Source organism: Lithobates pipiens, unplaced genomic scaffold (genome assembly GCF_037356315.1).
Source record: "Lithobates pipiens isolate NorthernLeopardFrog02 unplaced genomic scaffold, aLitPip1_a1.2 Scaffold_16, whole genome shotgun sequence".
Classification (NCBI taxonomy): domain Eukaryota; kingdom Metazoa; phylum Chordata; class Amphibia; order Anura; family Ranidae; genus Lithobates; species Lithobates pipiens.
Genome location: NW_027507748.1, coordinates 572,230,588 through 572,247,983, shown reverse-complemented (window position 1 = coordinate 572,247,983; position 17,396 = coordinate 572,230,588). Strand labels below are relative to the sequence as shown.

General features: G+C 40.2%; 1 protein-coding gene across 2 annotated transcripts in view; it reads left to right on the top strand.

The window, feature by feature from the left end:
• Positions 1–17,396, top strand: part of PFKM (phosphofructokinase, muscle) — a 139,764-nt gene that overhangs the window by 31,403 nt on the left and 90,965 nt on the right. For both annotated transcript variants that reach the window (XM_077483731.1, XM_077483730.1), the window contains exons 3-5: positions 2,120–2,215; positions 11,737–11,810; positions 11,926–12,003. In XM_077483731.1, coding sequence (XP_077339857.1) covers positions 2,120–2,215; positions 11,737–11,810; positions 11,926–12,003 — 248 coding nt within the window. The remainder of the gene's footprint in view (positions 1–2,119; positions 2,216–11,736; positions 11,811–11,925; positions 12,004–17,396) is intronic.

Genomic DNA, 17,396 nt, shown 5'->3' with positions numbered 1-17,396 from the left:
CAACCAGCACGGCTTGTGAGTGCACTTACAGAAGTGCCTCCACAGTAGTCGGCTTGCTATGGAGGTTCCCCAGAACTGGAGGTAAGGGAGCCTGCTCTGTACAAAACCATTGCACAGAACAGGTAATTAAATCCTCTTTAAAAAAAAAAAAGTTTACAACCACTGAAATGGCATTTTGTGGCATTTCAGTAAAGTTAGAAAAAAAAGATAGTGTGATGCGTTTCTAAAACACATGGCACCTACACCACCCACACCAGCAGGTGCATGTTTGTACAGCATATGTAATAAAAAAGTAATTACGGATCCCTATTTGAGGTAAACATTGCAAAGATGCAGAGGTAAAAGTATCTTTTCACAAATCTTAGCAAGATTTGCTAAACAAGAGACCTCTATAGCTAAATTGAATACATGACATAAGTAGCTGTAATTGATAAATGAAATAAAATGTGAATGGATAAATCTTGCCTTCTGGCTATTTTATTCAGACAGCTTGGACTCAAGGCTCTTAGAATACTTGAACAATGACTAAAGCTGATTGATTGCAGTCACTGTTTTTTTCTTGCCAGCTCCTTCGATTTCTCAGCCAAAGTTTGTTCAGCCAGGTGGTGTCAGCAGGGCCACTAATGGCTCAAATTTTGTCTGACTCAGAATCGAGCCACGTATGGCCAGCTTTAGATACCTATATGTTTGTTTGTTTGTTTTAAGCCTTCCCCCTTGCAATGAAACCGTTTGGCACCCCGATTAGGTGCACACAGTCTGGGAGTAGAGGAAGCCGGAATCCCTCCCCAACAGTTAGCCAGACCGGATGCTGTGGGGTTCAGTTTGTATCTGGAGCTAGTGCCGCCTAGTATCTTGGGTATAATATGCTGCTATAATAACTGACTCCTGGCTCCAGAGTGGACGAAGCTATGTCTTAATGCCACTTCCGGCTGCTGATTTTTTTTTCTTTTGTGTTTAAAATGCAAAAAAAAAAAAAAAAAAAAAGATGAACTGAAAGCTGCCCTTCACCACAAAAGACAATGTAACTGGCTCCAGCCTTCTCCCTCTCCCACAAGTGCTTTTTAATTTTTGTTTTTTTATTCACCTAGGAGAGACTTACAAACCCCTGCACATATGTGCTGACCTTTGGGCACATCTGTGAATTTGCCGTGTTCCATGTGCAAACACGCCATTGTGAAGGAGGTCCAGGACCTCTTTTCCTGTGCATGCGTGAGCACAGCTCAGCACAGATGCATCGCAGGGCTCTGCCAAGTCCCGATGGCCGGGCAGAGACTTTTGGCACATGCATCAGACTATTGAATGGTGCCTGAAGTTGCTCTTTAAGCTGGTCATTGATAACTGGGATTTTGACTGATTTAGCAGGAATCGGACAAAATTCAAACTGTGGGTGGACCTGTCAGCACCACCCAGTTCAACAAAAGTTGATTTAAAAATCCACTGAGCTGGGCAGAAAATACTTTCAAACGTAGGCGCCATTCAGTTATTCAGGCAGCCACGAATGCTGTCGCTGCCTTAATACATTAACCAGCAGTGGAGATTCCTCCATCCTTTCTGGTTACTGATGGAGGATTTACTGATTGAGATTGGTGCAAGACCCTCTTGCTACATTATTATTAATTTCTCAGACTGGCTTTAGATAACATAGCAATGTTTAGGTATTTAAGAGACACTGACGAAATGTATTAAAAACTACTAATTATTTTTCTTTTCTGATGATTTTTATTTCTACCAGTTTGCTGGTTTTAGCATTGAACTATGTTATTGAGTTGATGTGATTCACCATAATTTCTTCCGCCTCCAAGCATTAAGAATGAATATCGCATGCACCATTATTTGTGTTTGTTTATTTGCCTGTTTTAAGCAGACGTTGACTGGACTGCATGTGAATAAAGAATTATGTTTGGCTGACACTGCATAGAAAGTAGTGTTTGGCTGACACTGCATAGAAAGTAACCTGTAGTGACATTTTGACTTGTCATTCTGGGAAGTCTGTAATGCTGGGGATAGTGTGACTTACAAAATACTGCAGACTCTTCTCTCTAGCTCACTTCACGAGCTTCTCAGAGGCACACAGGCTGTCCCTAGCTGGTTTCATGCAGGATTTTGTCTTGATTTGCAGGTAACGAAATGCTGGGGAAAGATAAGCACCATGAGGCCCAAACTCTGGGAATCGGTAGAGCTATTGCAGTGCTTACATCGGGAGGAGATGCACAAGGTAATCTGTTTTTCTTATCAAGTATAGCTTTGAGCTGTCTGCTATTGTCTACCAAACACTTTATAATGAATGAAAATTGACTAGACATTTTAGACACTGAAAGAGGGAAAAAAATACACTAAAAAAAGTCAACTTGCCCAGGAAGAAATTAGTATGCTCACTGTCTTAGATCTTTTCAGCTCTTTGGGATTCTGGACCTCTGAAGCTTTTCTCTATCCCTTGTCACTGCTGGCCATCTTTGGTCATGCTGTCTTTAATTTTCTTCAGTCACAGTGTCAGACTAACTATGCAACCTACCAAAAGATTCTTTAATGACATACCCGTTATGTTGAGTTATGTTATTTTTGTCATTTTATCACAGATATAAGGATACTCAGTTAACATTCATAAATGTTTTGATGCCTACAATCATTATTTTTCACATTAGCTATTTAAAGTGTGTCTAAAACCAACTTTTTTTTAGTTTCAAATAGTGGAGTAGAAATTGATGGGAGATACAAAATTTTACAGCTGTCACCATAACAGGAACAGAGGGGAAAGATCCCCTGTGTTTGATGCTTCAGAGAGGAATTTCCCTTAACCTTGGAGATATTTTCTCTCATTTCCTTTTGTGTCTCCAGGGCAGGAAGTGAAGAGGAGAAATCTCCCCAATAGGACACAAACGGCAACATTAAATGAATAAAATTGTGTTTTTAACATCAGGTATACAAGACTTTAAATCGGGACTAACAAAACAAGTAAAGTCTGCTGATTCACCCCTTCCCGCATGAGAAATCACTGCAGCAAACTTAAAGAAAAAAAATACAAAAAAACCCTGTGGATAAAAAAAGTTGGTTAATATACTTGCCTTTCATACTGTAGGGAATGACAGCTTAAACAACTGCAAGCCTTTACTTGTTGTAAATTGATATCTTATTCCTACCTGAAAACATTAAGTGAGCCATCATCAAATCTGTCAGTCGCAAGCAAAGAAAAAAACAGTTCAATAATTGACCTTTACATACAGAACACTGGCCATAATGTCAGTTTAACTTGCATGTGGTGAATTTTAGCTGATCCATGCAATAAAACCTTTAGTAAGTTAAAAACACTTTAAATAAAAGAAAAATAAGCATATAAATGAAAGTAACATTTTGTACTATAAATGCACCCTTAGGCTGGATTCACACCTATGCATTTTTAGCGCTTTTTGCATTTTCCAGATTTGCATTACAGTCAATTTACCATGGTTTCCTATGGAACACGTTCTGTAGTGCAAATCTGAAAAATGCAAAAAAGCGCTATAAAAGCATAGGTGTGAATCCAGCCTAAGGGCATATGGAGTAAATAAGGGCGCAGTGCAGTCATGTGTATGTGCCATACAGTACAATGTTGGCCATACACTAGTTGACTATTCAAAGGAACGTTCAAATTAATATTCTCATCAATACATTTGATTGCATGACGAATGTCATTTGAAGGTGCTTCAAAAAAACATTTGTATTTAACATTGGATTTTGGAGTGAACGGACTTTACTGAATGAAAACCACACTCACAGTTAAAAATGTGTTTGTTTGAACCCCCCCCCCCGATATATAAACACAGATTTTCCTACTTGTTTTTTTGAAAATGCCTCAGAAAAACAGGTGAGTGGCACTTTGTCTAGCTAGATGGCTGTTGTTTATGGAAACTGAAGTTCTGAGAGATAAGAAGCGTCTCTATCTTTTGGTGAAGGGACATCTGGGACAGAACCTGGTGACTTTCTTGGTTTATTATGCTCCTAATACGAACCAAGTAGAATTTTTTCATTTCTTGCTTCAGTCCTTGGCACCTTACTTTGAGGGGGATGTCATATTAGCCGGGGATTCTAACTTTTCCTTAGACCACGTGTTAGTTAAATCGCATGCTGTTACTCTTCGATTCCCCCACTAAACAAAGTCATAAATTTGTTCAATTGCTATATCACTAGGATCTTGTTGGTGCTTGGGGGGAGGCTTATACCGCATTGAGAGATTGCTCCCATTTTTTTAGAGCTCATAATCTTTATTCTCGAATTGACCTTGTATTTCTTCTCTCGGGACTCCTACCTAAATTACGCTCTGCTAAAATAATATCTTCTCCCTAGTCAGACCATGATCCAGTAATGTTGCTGTTTTCTGATCTGACAACCAGGATGGCCAAATCACATTGGCGTCTAAACGAATCCCACCTCAGTAATTAATCTTACTGTCTGAATATTACTACCCACTTGAAGGTTTATTTTGAAGTTAGTAAAGCTGAAGACACTGCCATTGCAATTAATTGGGCTGCACACAAGGCCTCTGTTAGAGGGTTTTTTATCCAGTTGTCCTCCAGACTTAAAAAAGCCTGTGATGAGTTGATATCTGCCACAAATAAGGTATAAGAACCTCTAGCCACCCAACATAAAAACTCCCCATCCTCCAATTTGTTAACCAAACTTGAACAAGCCCACTTAGAACTTAACATTTGTCTTGCCACAAAAACAGAAAAGCAATTACGGTGGACAAATCATACGTTTTTTTCACGTGATCGACCGGGATCTCTATTGGTGCATAAACTCACCCCTAGACACTCTCATTTGGCTCTCCCCAAAATTTGACTTTCGGGGGGGGGGGGGGGGGGCATATATCTCAGGATCCCCAAAAAATTCTTCAAGAATGTCAAAATTTTTATGCTGATCCATATGGTCAACCCAGAGATGCTCCCCTTTCATCTATTAAAGATTTCCTGGGAAATCTTCCTCTCCTGTCTATTGGGGAAGCTCATATGGAGCTCATGGTCCAACCTTTTACTTGTGAGGAGATTCATGATACCATTAAGATGCTATCGTTACATGTCACCAGGCCCTGATGGTCTTCCTAATAATTATTCTAAAAAGTTTTCTGGTCCCATATATGGCTCTTTGTTTTAACTCTTTTTGGGATGGTGAAGTGGTTCCTCTGGACAAAACTAAGGCCTGCATAAGTGTTATTCCTAAACCTAATAGAGATTCTACTGATATTCTTAATTACCGACCAATTTTGTTAATTAACTGTGATTTAAAAACTCTTACAAAACTTTTGGCCTTAAGTCTTAATACTTTTTTGGCACAGTATATTCATAAAGATCACTCAGGATTTATTACTAGAAGCCAAACATTAGATCAGATTTGTAGGTCCATAACACCGATCTCCGTGGTACGTGCAATTTGGAATGCTTCTCTTGTTAGATCTGCATAAAGCTTTTGATAGCTTAAATTGGTATTGCCCATTTGCCACCTTAGAGACCTTTTGGGTTCATCTCTACGTTTCTCTCTTTATTAAAAACTTTATATAGCACTCCCTTGGCTCAAGTTTTCATAAGAGGTTATAAATCATCATCATTAACTATTCGATGCAGTAAGAGACTGGGCTGCCTCCTCTCTCCTTTACCTTTTGCATTAGCAATTGAACCCCTAGCTATGGTGATTTGCTCCCACCCCAACATTCATCGTGTCTGCTCTGCAGAAGAAGAACATAAATGCGCCTTATTTTCCGATGATATCTTTATGTATATTACTAATCCTCAAGTCACTTTGTCTAATTTACTATCTCTACTTGATCAATATTTGCAACTTTCTGGCCTTTCCCTGAACTTTCAAATAACAATGGCTCTTGCCCTCTTCAATGGCACAGGCCCTTCGGGATACTTATAATTTTCAGTGGGTGCAACACTCCCTTCCATATTTAGGGATTCAGTTAACATCCTCTATTGACTCTTTATAGGGCCTATTATCTCCTGTTTTGAAAAGATTTCAACAAGACCTTAGTCATTGGGTGAATTATTCTTAGAATTGATCAAAATTACGTTTTTACCCAGGATACTTTACTACTTGGGAACATAACCAATAGCAGTCTTGAGAGACAACCTGCAGTGTCTGCAAGCTCATGTTCTCGATTTTATATGGGGTAACAGAAAATCTTGAATGAATAAACTGACATTATATGCATCACAACCATGGGGTGAGTTTGGTCTTCCCAATCTACAAGCCTATATTCAAGCTGCTCAAATTGTCTAACTCGCTTATGCTACTACTAAAGGATCTACACCTCTTTGGGTCTCTATTGAGGCATTCTGCTGTTGTCCCTTTGCCATAGGATCGCTACTGTGGCTTCCTAGCCATTTTACACCCTCCTATATTATGTCACCCTCATTAGCCATCTGGAACAGAGTGCGTCACCGCAAATCTCAATCATCCCTGCATACACAGTAGACTCTGGGTTGTGTAAAATAGGGGCTACCTGGGCTGGCACCTGGATTGTTCCAGTGGTAGCTCAACAAAGGGTTGTTAAGGATTGATAATTATCTTAATGGGTACCAATTATATTCCTTACAATACTTTAAAGATATGCTGCAGATGCCCCTATTGAAATTTTTAGACATAACCAAATTGCATCTTTTGTCAGATCTAAACATAATCTTAGTTGGGCCCCTTACACTCACAACTTTTGAACTATCTTGCCAAGCAAGGGGTCTTTTTGAAGGGACGGGTATCTGCATACGCCTCCCTCACTGAACCAAATTAAAAGCTTCCTTATATGAATCACTGGGAAGGGGATCTGAATCTTACCTTTGATTTGCCTGAGTGGCAAGACATTTCTTATGCTTCATCTAAAGTTTCCATTAATGCAATGCTAATTGAAGCTAATTATAAAACACTTCTACCCTAGTACTTGGTCCCTACCTGGGTGGCTAAAATATGTCCATCCACATTATCTGATCTTTTTCAATAAAAAATACTGAAATATAAAGATTCCTTGTTTGAAAAAAAAATTCCATCCCTATCCTTCAAATTTTCTCACCACATCGGTTGAAAACAAATGTCAAATTGACCCGCTAGTTTAGAAAATTGAATAAACATTCTAAAAACAAAAAAAGGTTCTCTACTAATATATATATATATATATATATATATATATATATATCTATATATCTATATATGTATATATATATATATATGTATATGTTTGGGGGTTCTAAGTAATTTTCTAGCAAAAAAAAAACTAACGATTTTAACTTGAAACCAACAAACGTCACAAAAAGGTTTAAGTGGTTAAACTTCCATCATTTATACACCAAAGTGTATTCCTTTGATCTAAAGGACAAATATTTACAATGTTTATAGCTTTCTTTTGATGGCTGTTGGCTTTAGCAGAGAAGAGAGAATTCTCTGCATGGAAAGAATTGGGAAATACTTTGTCAAGATCGCAACGGGGAAAAATTGCAATAACAATTCTCAACAATTAACCATGCAGCTCTACTTGTATGCATACGGAATAGACGTGCAGGTCTGATGTATGTATCTCAATTGAATCATCCTATCAGTGGAGGCAATAACTGTGGGTAGATACATGTTATTGTATCTGAGCTATCGCATAGCTGTATATATTTAAAAGGCCAGGTTCTAGGAATCCCAAAAGTCCTACATAAGTGTTCAAAGGAACTAAACTGTCCTTTTTTAAGTATAACTGATGAACATATTTTATCATGTAACGGGCTCATAAAGCTCCAATTAATAAAGCTCTCCCAAAGATGGATTAAACCAAAGGGGGTTATTATGGGACCTATACAGGGGTTCATCAACAGAATGAGTTACTTTGATCAATTACCAATGGATGCATTCTATAAGTAGCAGTACAGTGACAGATTGCATAAGATAATCCCATATCCATGGGATTTATGCTGAGTGCCTTCATTCCTTAATATACAGTACATAGAACATGCATCATGATGATTTCTGGGCAGCGAATCATGCTAAGTTCTTGCTTTCCAAACCGATAGGAAGGTTCAGGGCGTTGTTTTGTCTAGTGCTGTATTTCATGGCAGCTGTTATCTGGGATCATCAGTGCTCTCTCCGTGAACAGATACTGTTTCCCTGCAGTCTAGTACTAGAATAAGAAAGTGACCTACACATTTTCACTATCACTAAATAAGTGCATAAAATAGAAATATGTTTCAGTTTTTATGTAAGTATATGATTAAAATAGCTGAGAAATGTAAGCAGGTTATCTTGTAGTAATTCAGATTATCTTGTCACTTCTAGGGTAGGAGGTTTGATAAAGGGGGAGTTGTCAGATTAAATTGGTAGATAAATGTCTATATGTACGTGTATATGTATATATCTTCATTAGTTACTGTTCTGTTCTTCTGGTCTGTCTGTTTTTCACTTAGAAAAAAGGTTAAAAAAAATTTAAGTAAATGGAAAATTAGGTTTGTTTATAAACAGTCATCATATATAGCGAGTTATGTAGCTTCCTTTTCTTTTTGGATGTACCTTTTTTAGAATACATTTTTATTAAAGTTGGTGTAGTCCAGTGGTTTGCAGTAGCTCACGCTTAAAGTGACTCTAAACTCAAAAAGTCCAAGATCTACACAATGTATTTTATCCATTGCACTCCTTACAGGCTCGCCCACATGTAGGCCGCTGAAGTGATTTGGTGGATGGCACCACAATAAGGGGTGTATTTGCCTCGAGGCAAACAAGGCATTTGCCTGGGGTGGCGTCTGCATCGGGGTGTGCCAGGGTGATATTTGTCGTAGTTGGCAGTCAGCTCTCTTGTAATAGCAATCTGAGCGGCTTACTAGCTGCTCGATTGTTATTAAAAACAGCGGGAGGAGACATTCCACATTCCTGCCGGGAGACCCGAGTGTCCAGCCGGGATCAGCTTTGCACGGCTGTTTGTAACAGTAAACCGGAAACTATGACATGAAATCACATCTGGAATCATCTGCGGCAGTTTTGAAAAATCAAAAGCATTCATAAACGCAGATTTTGGTGTTTTGAATTCTTTTAAGTGCAGAGCTCAGACACTAATTCTCTCTATAAAGAGTACATGTGACTGCCTACTACTGTCACAAGGATGTTTAAATTCTGTGTGACAGCAATAAAAGTGATATAAAAAATGAAAGCAACAGTGTAAAAATAAGAAAAAAATTAATAAGTAAAAAAAAAAATTAAAGTGCCCCCGTCCTCCCGTGCTTGCACGCAAAGGCAAACCCATGTGTCGGTCCCGCACGCACGTAAACAGCAATCGTCCCACACATGTGAGTTATCACTGCAAATGTCAGATCATGGACAGTAATTCTAGCACTGGACCACCTCTGTAAATCTAAAGTGGTAACCTGTAAAGGCTTTTAAAGCATTGCTTATGGATAGTAAACTTAACGCCGTTTATCACAGTTGCATGGGTGTGCACAATTTTAAAGCGGCTGGGATGGGATGGGATGCATACAATTTTTAATTTTTTTTTCATTCCTTTTGAGTGTTTCCTATAGCATTTCACCAGAACCCGCTGAATCTTAACTGCACATGTACCAAATGTTATGATAAATAAAACCCAGATTTAATTGTTTAGTTTACCAGTCTGTTATATATCTTTTGCTAAAACTTTTTTTCCCCATTTTGGATAATTCCTATTTTTTTTATTTTATTTTTTCGTCATCTGTATCACATTTCAGAGATTTCCCTGCACTACTTTTGGTGATTTCCGGTGTAACTTGCATAGACATCTGTGCATGAAACCTCACAGATGTCTTCCCTTATGAGCCATATTTAGACCCCAACAAAAAGAAAAGGCTATTTTCATTGTGGGTTTTATCAAAAGTGGGTTGTGGGTATTTTCAAAAGCATAAATTTTATTTATTTTTTTATTATTATTATGAGCAAATGTTAAAAAAAAAAGTGTTTGGTGCCCTAGCAGTCTTGTGTGTTCTGATGCCTGTGGTGCATTTTGTTTGTTTCTGCTACATGAATGCTCTGGGGCCTTTTGGTATGCTTAGAGACATGTGAACCATGTTCTCATATAATACGATGCAGTAAGCCATGTTCAGCCAGATAAAATGACAAGTGCTGCATTAAAGAGGAAGTAAACCCTGCTGGGTTTACTTCCTCTTTGATTCCCTGCAAAGGTAAAGCATAATGGACTACTATGCATCGCATAGTAGTCCATTATGTGTCACTTACCTGACACAGGAGCCAGCGAAGTCACCGCTGTCCCCTGTAGTCCGGAGCATCCATCTTCTCTGTGGGTCTCGCTGCTCCAGCGCTGTCATTCGTCGGAGCCGGAATGACTTCACTACCGCGCATTCGCATGGGAGCCACCACTCGCGGCATATCGCTGTTAACTGAAGCGTGCTCAGTGCGCCTGCGCGCCGCTGTCTACGGCACATGCGCCGTAGACAGCGGTGCCTGTCTCTTGGTAAATATCTCCTAAACCGTGTAGGTTTAGGAGATATTTCTTGGACCTACAGGTAAGCTTTAATCTAGGCTTACCTGTAGGTCAAAGTGGTTTGTAACGGTTTACAACCACTTTAAAAGATTGTTATTAATTTGAACTTTTTAAATAAGTGATAAACTGTTCAAAACTTTTTATTTGTCTTCTTGCTTTTGTTGGTCATTTAATAAAGCTATTTGGACACTAGCTGAAAGACACGTGTCTTGTAAGCGAGTCCATAGGACCCACTGCTACAGACACAGATTCTATGTTTGATACAAATAGAAAAAAAATTACTTTTATCGAGAAGTCTCTTTTTTCTGAAGAAGATTTTCATTGGCCTGATATCTTCCCCACCAAAACACTAAGCCTAACACCACATTCAATAATTTCCACTTTTGACCCTACTGTCACAGAGGAAGTCCCTCAAAATCAGGGACAGTTGGGAGCTATGTACGGGATATATATATATATATATATATATATATATATATATATATATATATATATATATATATATATACAGTATATCATGAATTTTGCTGCCATACTTCTCCACCCTACAAGCCATTCAATGTCTTCCACCCCTCTCTGACAATCTCTCCACTGGCTTCCACTGGCTTCCTCTCACCCAACAAAGAAATTACATTTACTAACAACCAAACAGACATCCACAACTCTGCCTCAGGCTACATCACCATCAAAATATAATCCAAACTGTCCTCTTCACCTATCCAAGACCACCTGCTTTGTAGCTCTTCCTCATATACTTTCCTCCAGGATTTCCCTAGAGACTTTCTTATCCTCTGGAGCTTCCTATTCAGTTTTTCTGTCTATCTCCTACTCTGTCTTCCTTTAGGCGATCTATAAAAGCTCATTTTATTAGGGAAGTCTTTCCCACCACCCCCTAAAAACTGTACTTTTACTTTCTCCATCAGCATCTCTCGCAGTTATCACCTTTTTATATCGCTTGCTCCTCCCTTTTTAGAATATAAGCTCTAACAAGCAGGGTCCATCTGCCCCTCTTGTATTGAATTGTATTGTAACCAATGTCTCCTTTTTTATTTTGTAAAGAGCTACTCAAACTGTTGGCGCTATACATAACACATGTAATCATATTAATATAGAGCAGATAATATTATACATATTAAAGACAAATCTTATTGATTATTGGTTTGATAAAATCAAGTATGTTTCAAGGTAGTTGTAATATTTGGCGAGCTCTATAAACATGCACTTTAATCATTCTGGAAATTATAGAATTTAATTCTTATTATATTTCTCACCAGGAATGAATGCAGCTGTACGAGCAGTGGTGAGAGTGGGCATCTACACTGGTGCCAAAGTGTACTTTGTACATGAGGTGTGTATGCTAGTGTCGTGGGAACAGCGTGTATAGTTTTCTTTTTAATTATTTTTTTTAAATAATGTTTGTAAACTGGAAGCTTCAAGGTACAGTTTGTTCAAAAATTTTTCAGGGTTACCAAGGACTGGTCGATGGAGGTGACAACATTCGGGAAGCCACCTGGGAAAGTGTGTCAATGATGCTGCAGTTGGTAAGTTAGTAAATAATTGAAATTTCTGCAATGATATGACAAGCAGGCTATTAAGAAATGTTTATATCCAAATAAATACTAATATTTAAAGCAGTTATGTAGGTATGTGGCTACAGAGGGATCTCGCATTTTTTCAACTGGTACAGTGATCCTGGTTTATGTAAACATGGGCAAAAGTTGGATTTTTGCCTTCTAGCATCAAATTTAGTACTTTCTTTTTATTGAAAAGTAAAAACTTGAAGGGTTGTAGTACAGTAGTTAACAGCGTCGGTACATCCATAAGGGGCACAGGGGCACCATCCCCCTAATCTCTGTGCCTGGCCCCTAATCTCCATGCAGGGGGCCGGACGCATGGAGTTATATTGGGGGGAGGGGTTTGTGAAGCATGTGATTAGAGCTCTAATTGGCTTCAAAAAGGGTGGGCTCGAGGAGCAGAGCACTACTCCCTGAGCCCACCCACTTGTGACAATGGCAAATCAACATTCGCTGTTGTCTTCCTGCTTCTCCTTCCGTGCAATTAGGAAAGGAAGTGGGTCCTGAGACCAGATTGACCAAAAGGAGAAGCCAGAGAAGTCGTCTGGGACCTGGATGGGGTAAGTGCAGGGGCTTGCGAGTGGGCAAGCCATACCACCCCCCCAAAAAATGGGGCACCAACTGCCACTGGTAGGTAATGAAACAAAGTAGTGGTAAAGTGAAATGCATAATTAGTTTCTCTTCTCCACTCGCAACTCAGGCTATGTTTTTTATTACATTTTCTTTCTGCATTATGGTTTATGTTGTATTTCTTGACATTTATGATGAATGTGAAACCAGTCACAGAAATGCATAAGTATGGCTATAGCAGACCATATGACTAATGCCGCGTACACACGATCAAACAATCCGGTGAAAAAATCCGCCCGTGTGTGGGCTCCGGCGGACTTTTTTTTTACCCAAAAGTCCTGCGGACTAAAAGTAGTTTTGCACTCACAGTCTGGCGGACAATACGGCCGTGTGTGTGCTAGGTGCTAGTCCGCCGTACTTTTGAAATGAACAGACTTTTCCAGCACTGAGAAATATCAGCTCATTTTGAGTGTGGCTCCAGGTAGCCCGGGACCAGCGAAGGAGGCATCGCTGGCCCCGTCACCTGGTATGGAGTTAAAGGGGGAGCCCTATGCCGAAAAAACGGCGTGGGGGTCCCCCCCAGACCCATATCAGACCCTTATCTGAGCATGCAACCCGGCCGGTCAGGAATGTGGGTGGGGACGAGCGAGCTCCCCCCCCCCCCCCCCCTGAGCCATACCAGGCCACGTGCCGGGCGTGAGGCAACTTATATAGGGACATCGCCAGATGATGTCCCCTCCAATTATGATGTCACAGTCCCAGATGATGTTGGGACTGTGACATCATAATGGACGGGGACATCACCCGGCGATGTCCCTATATAAGTCGCCACACGCCGCGTGCCTGTCGCTGTGGCCAGAGACAGCGACGAGGCAACAGCTCAAGAAGAGAAGACGGCGGCAGTGGCGACAGAAGACCGGGCCACCGCTTGTAAAAGAGCTAGAAAAACGAAGAGGGGGACAAGACCCCCAAAGTCGCAAGAAGAGGGCGGCGGCGATGTAGAAGAAAGCTGGGCTCCTCCGCTAGTGAAAGAGCTAGCAAAAGAGCAGAAGATAGCGGAGGAGTCCGGCGAGAAGACCCCCGAAGACGGAAGAAGACCCCCGGAGCTGTGCAATAAACTATTTTAACCCTTGTGTGTTGTGTTTTTTTTTTTTTTACGTTTTTTTTTCACAGGTGAATTGGTAGGGCTACATTGTACCCCATACTCATTCACATAGGGTTTGTCGGGAAGAGGCCCTTGTCCTCATCAACATGGGGACAAGGTGCTTTGGGGTGGGAGGGCCACGCGGCCCCCCTACCCCAAAGCACCCCCCCCCATGTTGAGGGCACGCGGCCTGGTACGGCTCAGGAGGGGGGGCGGCGCTCGCTCGTCCCCACCCCATTTCCTGACTGGCTGGGTTGCGTGCTCAGATAAGGGTCTGATATGGATCTAGGGAGGGACCCCCACACCGTTTTTTCAGCGTACGGCTTCCCCTTTAACTCCATACCAGGTGAGGGACTTTGCTCCGTGTGTGTGGGCGAGTCCGTTCATTTCAAAAGTACAGCGGACTAAGTCCGCCGGACCTAGTCCGCCGCAAAAGTACCGTGTGTGGGCAGGTAGCTCGTTCAGACAGTCTGGCGGTTTGTCCACCGGATAGTCTGATAAGCGACAACAGCAAAGGGCGCCCATTTAGGTCTGGCTGCGTAATAATTAATCCAAGCAACATAATATAAAAGTATTAGTGCTGAGGACCATGTGCTTGTAGTCTTTAGAAAAGAGCGCTCGTTTTTAAAGCAAAGCCTTAACCGAGACCATTCTCATACTAACGCTTCCTGTAACCCCAAACTTTACTGTAATTCTTCCTAAAGTATACTTATCCCCATGTTTGCATACTCACTTCTTCTATGCCTAGAACCTCTGCTCCAAAGACCAACACTTCTTGAGCCCAAAGATGTGCTAAAATTTACTTATTTGCAGGCAGTGTCACTTCGAAAATTTGTTTGAAAAAAATGTATTTTTTATATGTAGTTTTTAAAACCTCTGAGAATAATAACACAATCTTATTATTACCATAATAGAGCTTCTGTTTTATTATGGCACAGATCTTAGTAATAAGAATGGCCCATTCACTTATAATAATATTGGTGGCAAACTCACATACCGGACTCATTTGGATTAAATGTATATACACATGACACAGATAACAAGGTTGCTCAGTAATGTGTCTACATGTGTTTCAGATAAAGGTCAAACACATTACATTTTTGTCTGGCTTGGACGTTTGCTTGAGTTGCTTTGAACTCCTTTGGACTTCCTAGTTGCTTCTGGCTATTCGTGATCTGCTTGGTGCTGAATTGACGTGCTTCTGAGAAGCTCCAAGCAGCTTTTGCATTTGACGTATATAGGAAATTCAATTTCAAAGCAGTCAAAAGCCCTTATTTTCTTAAAGCCATTTGTTTCCCACTTTCAACAATGATTTCAGCAGTGATAATAATGCTCAATATTAGTACTTTTAAAATTACATGTTCTCTATAAAATACAGTAATGAAACCTAGCAATTCAAGCAATCAGAACTTTGGAGGGGCAGAGCGGAGAACACATAGATTAAGTTAGTTAAAAAAACTCCTTTAATCTGAAAAATAGTCAAACTCTAGATATGCAGAGGACAAGAGAAGCTGTGTATGCACGATCAGGTTTCCACCTACCTGTGCAACACATGAAAACAACCACTGGATTACTTTTTTTTTTTTTTTTCATACACATGGCTACTATTAGTAGACTAATTTACTTTTAAACTATTGATAATATAGCTTTTACATGTTGTTTTATTTCCATTGATTAATGTGTTGAAAGATGTATATTTCATTGTGTGGATTGTGTCAGTTGTATTGTTAATGATACTTCTTTCTCACTGATGTAAGCTGGAAATGATACCATGACATGTCATTGCACATGTAGAAAAGCTGATAAATGATGGAAGGAAGAACTTAGAGCAGGGGTGCTCAACCAGTGGACCAAGGGCCACATGTGGCCCGTGGAGCCCTCTGATGTGGCCTGTGACCTCCTGCTCTGGGATGACTGGTTGGCAATCTCAGAGCATCAGTGTTGTGAAAGAAGGCAACGGTAGGGGACGCAAGGTAAAGCAGAGAGGCATAAGGCGCTGCTTCCTGTGAAGCAGCGCCTTATGCACTATGCCTGGGACAGCAACAGCCGGCGATACCTGAATGGAAGACTGTTATTATAGGTAAGTTTATTACTAAAATCACAGTGTATATATGGTCATATCTATTCTTCAGCGGTTACTGAGCTGCTTTCAAACTGATTTGCAGGTGCAGCGCATTGCACCTGCAGGTTACCTGCACCGAGCCATAGACTTCTGTTATTACCTGCCAGTTTGGTGTGCTTTCATAAAGTGAACTTCACCTGCAGGATATAATAGAAGCCTATGGCAAAGTGCAGCTAACCCGCAGGAAAGCCACAGGTGCACTGCGCTGTGGTAAACCCAGTGCATCAGCTTGAAAGCAGCCTTAGACCCCTTTCACACAATCAATCCGACCCAATTAGACCCTCTTTTCACCTCTATGGAGCGGCAGATATAAACAAACTACTGTCCGTTTACACCCGCCTACCTCCAATCTGATCCGCAAAAAAAAAAAAAAAAGGGGGGATCCGTTCCCTTCCATCTGAGCAGATCGGATTGGAGGGTCCATAGAGTAGAGTGGGCTGTGTCATTGTCCACTCTGCATAAGCAGAGTCCACTCATTGTGGCCCGTGACTGGTTATCAAGTCGCTTAAGTGTCCCTTGCTCTTCAAAAGGTTGGGCACCCCTGACTTAGAGGTTACTAGGTTTTATTTTAGATTACACTGTAGTGGCATTTAGGATATTTTTCCAAACTTTATTTTGCTCTGGATCACTTCCCACAGCCTGTCCAAAGGAACATGACAGCCTGCTCATAGGACAACTGCTCAAAGTGGGTTTAAGTGAGCTAGGGTCATGTGATAATGTTGACTAAGTTCCATGGTCTGTTTTGCTATTAAAGTAAACACATCACAAACCTGGGCAATTGAAATTGAGCATATAATTAAAAAACGTTGTCAAAATTACCAGCAGATGAAGAGATTTGTACAAGCATATGACATTTTCTTCTATATGGAAAAATATAAAAAAAAAAAAAAGTAAATTACAAAGTCGTCTTCTTGAGTTAATTTGGTATATTACTTAAACACTTCTAACAAACATTCAATGACAACACTAAACACTTACACACTTGTAATTATTGTAAATATGTGATTATTGGTAATATTGTAAAAATATTTATGCATATTGTAAAAATGTAAATGGCACCATGGATGTTTTTTTAAGTAGAAAGTCAGTTCTATTTTATTTGTCTGGTTTACATCTTCTGTATATGCTACAGATTAGTATGTTTTAACCGCTTCCCGACCACCTGACACCGATATATGTCGGCTGAAGGGCACATACAGGCAGAATCGCGTACCTGTACATTGCCCTTTAAGAGGCGGCGGGGGCACGCTCACGGGAAGCTCCGTGAGTCCGGTCGTGGGTGTAGAGCACCGATTTCTGTATAAATGACAATGTTCCCAAAAATGTCCAATGTGTCCGCCATAACGTTAGTCACGATAAAATCGCTGATTCCCGCCATTTAAAAAAAAATAAATTAATAAAAATGCCATAAAACTATTCCCTGTTTTGTAAACGCTATAAGTTTTGCGCAAACCAATCAATAATCGCTTATTGCGATTTTTTTTTTCTTTTTACCAAAAATACGTAGAAGCATATGTATCAGCC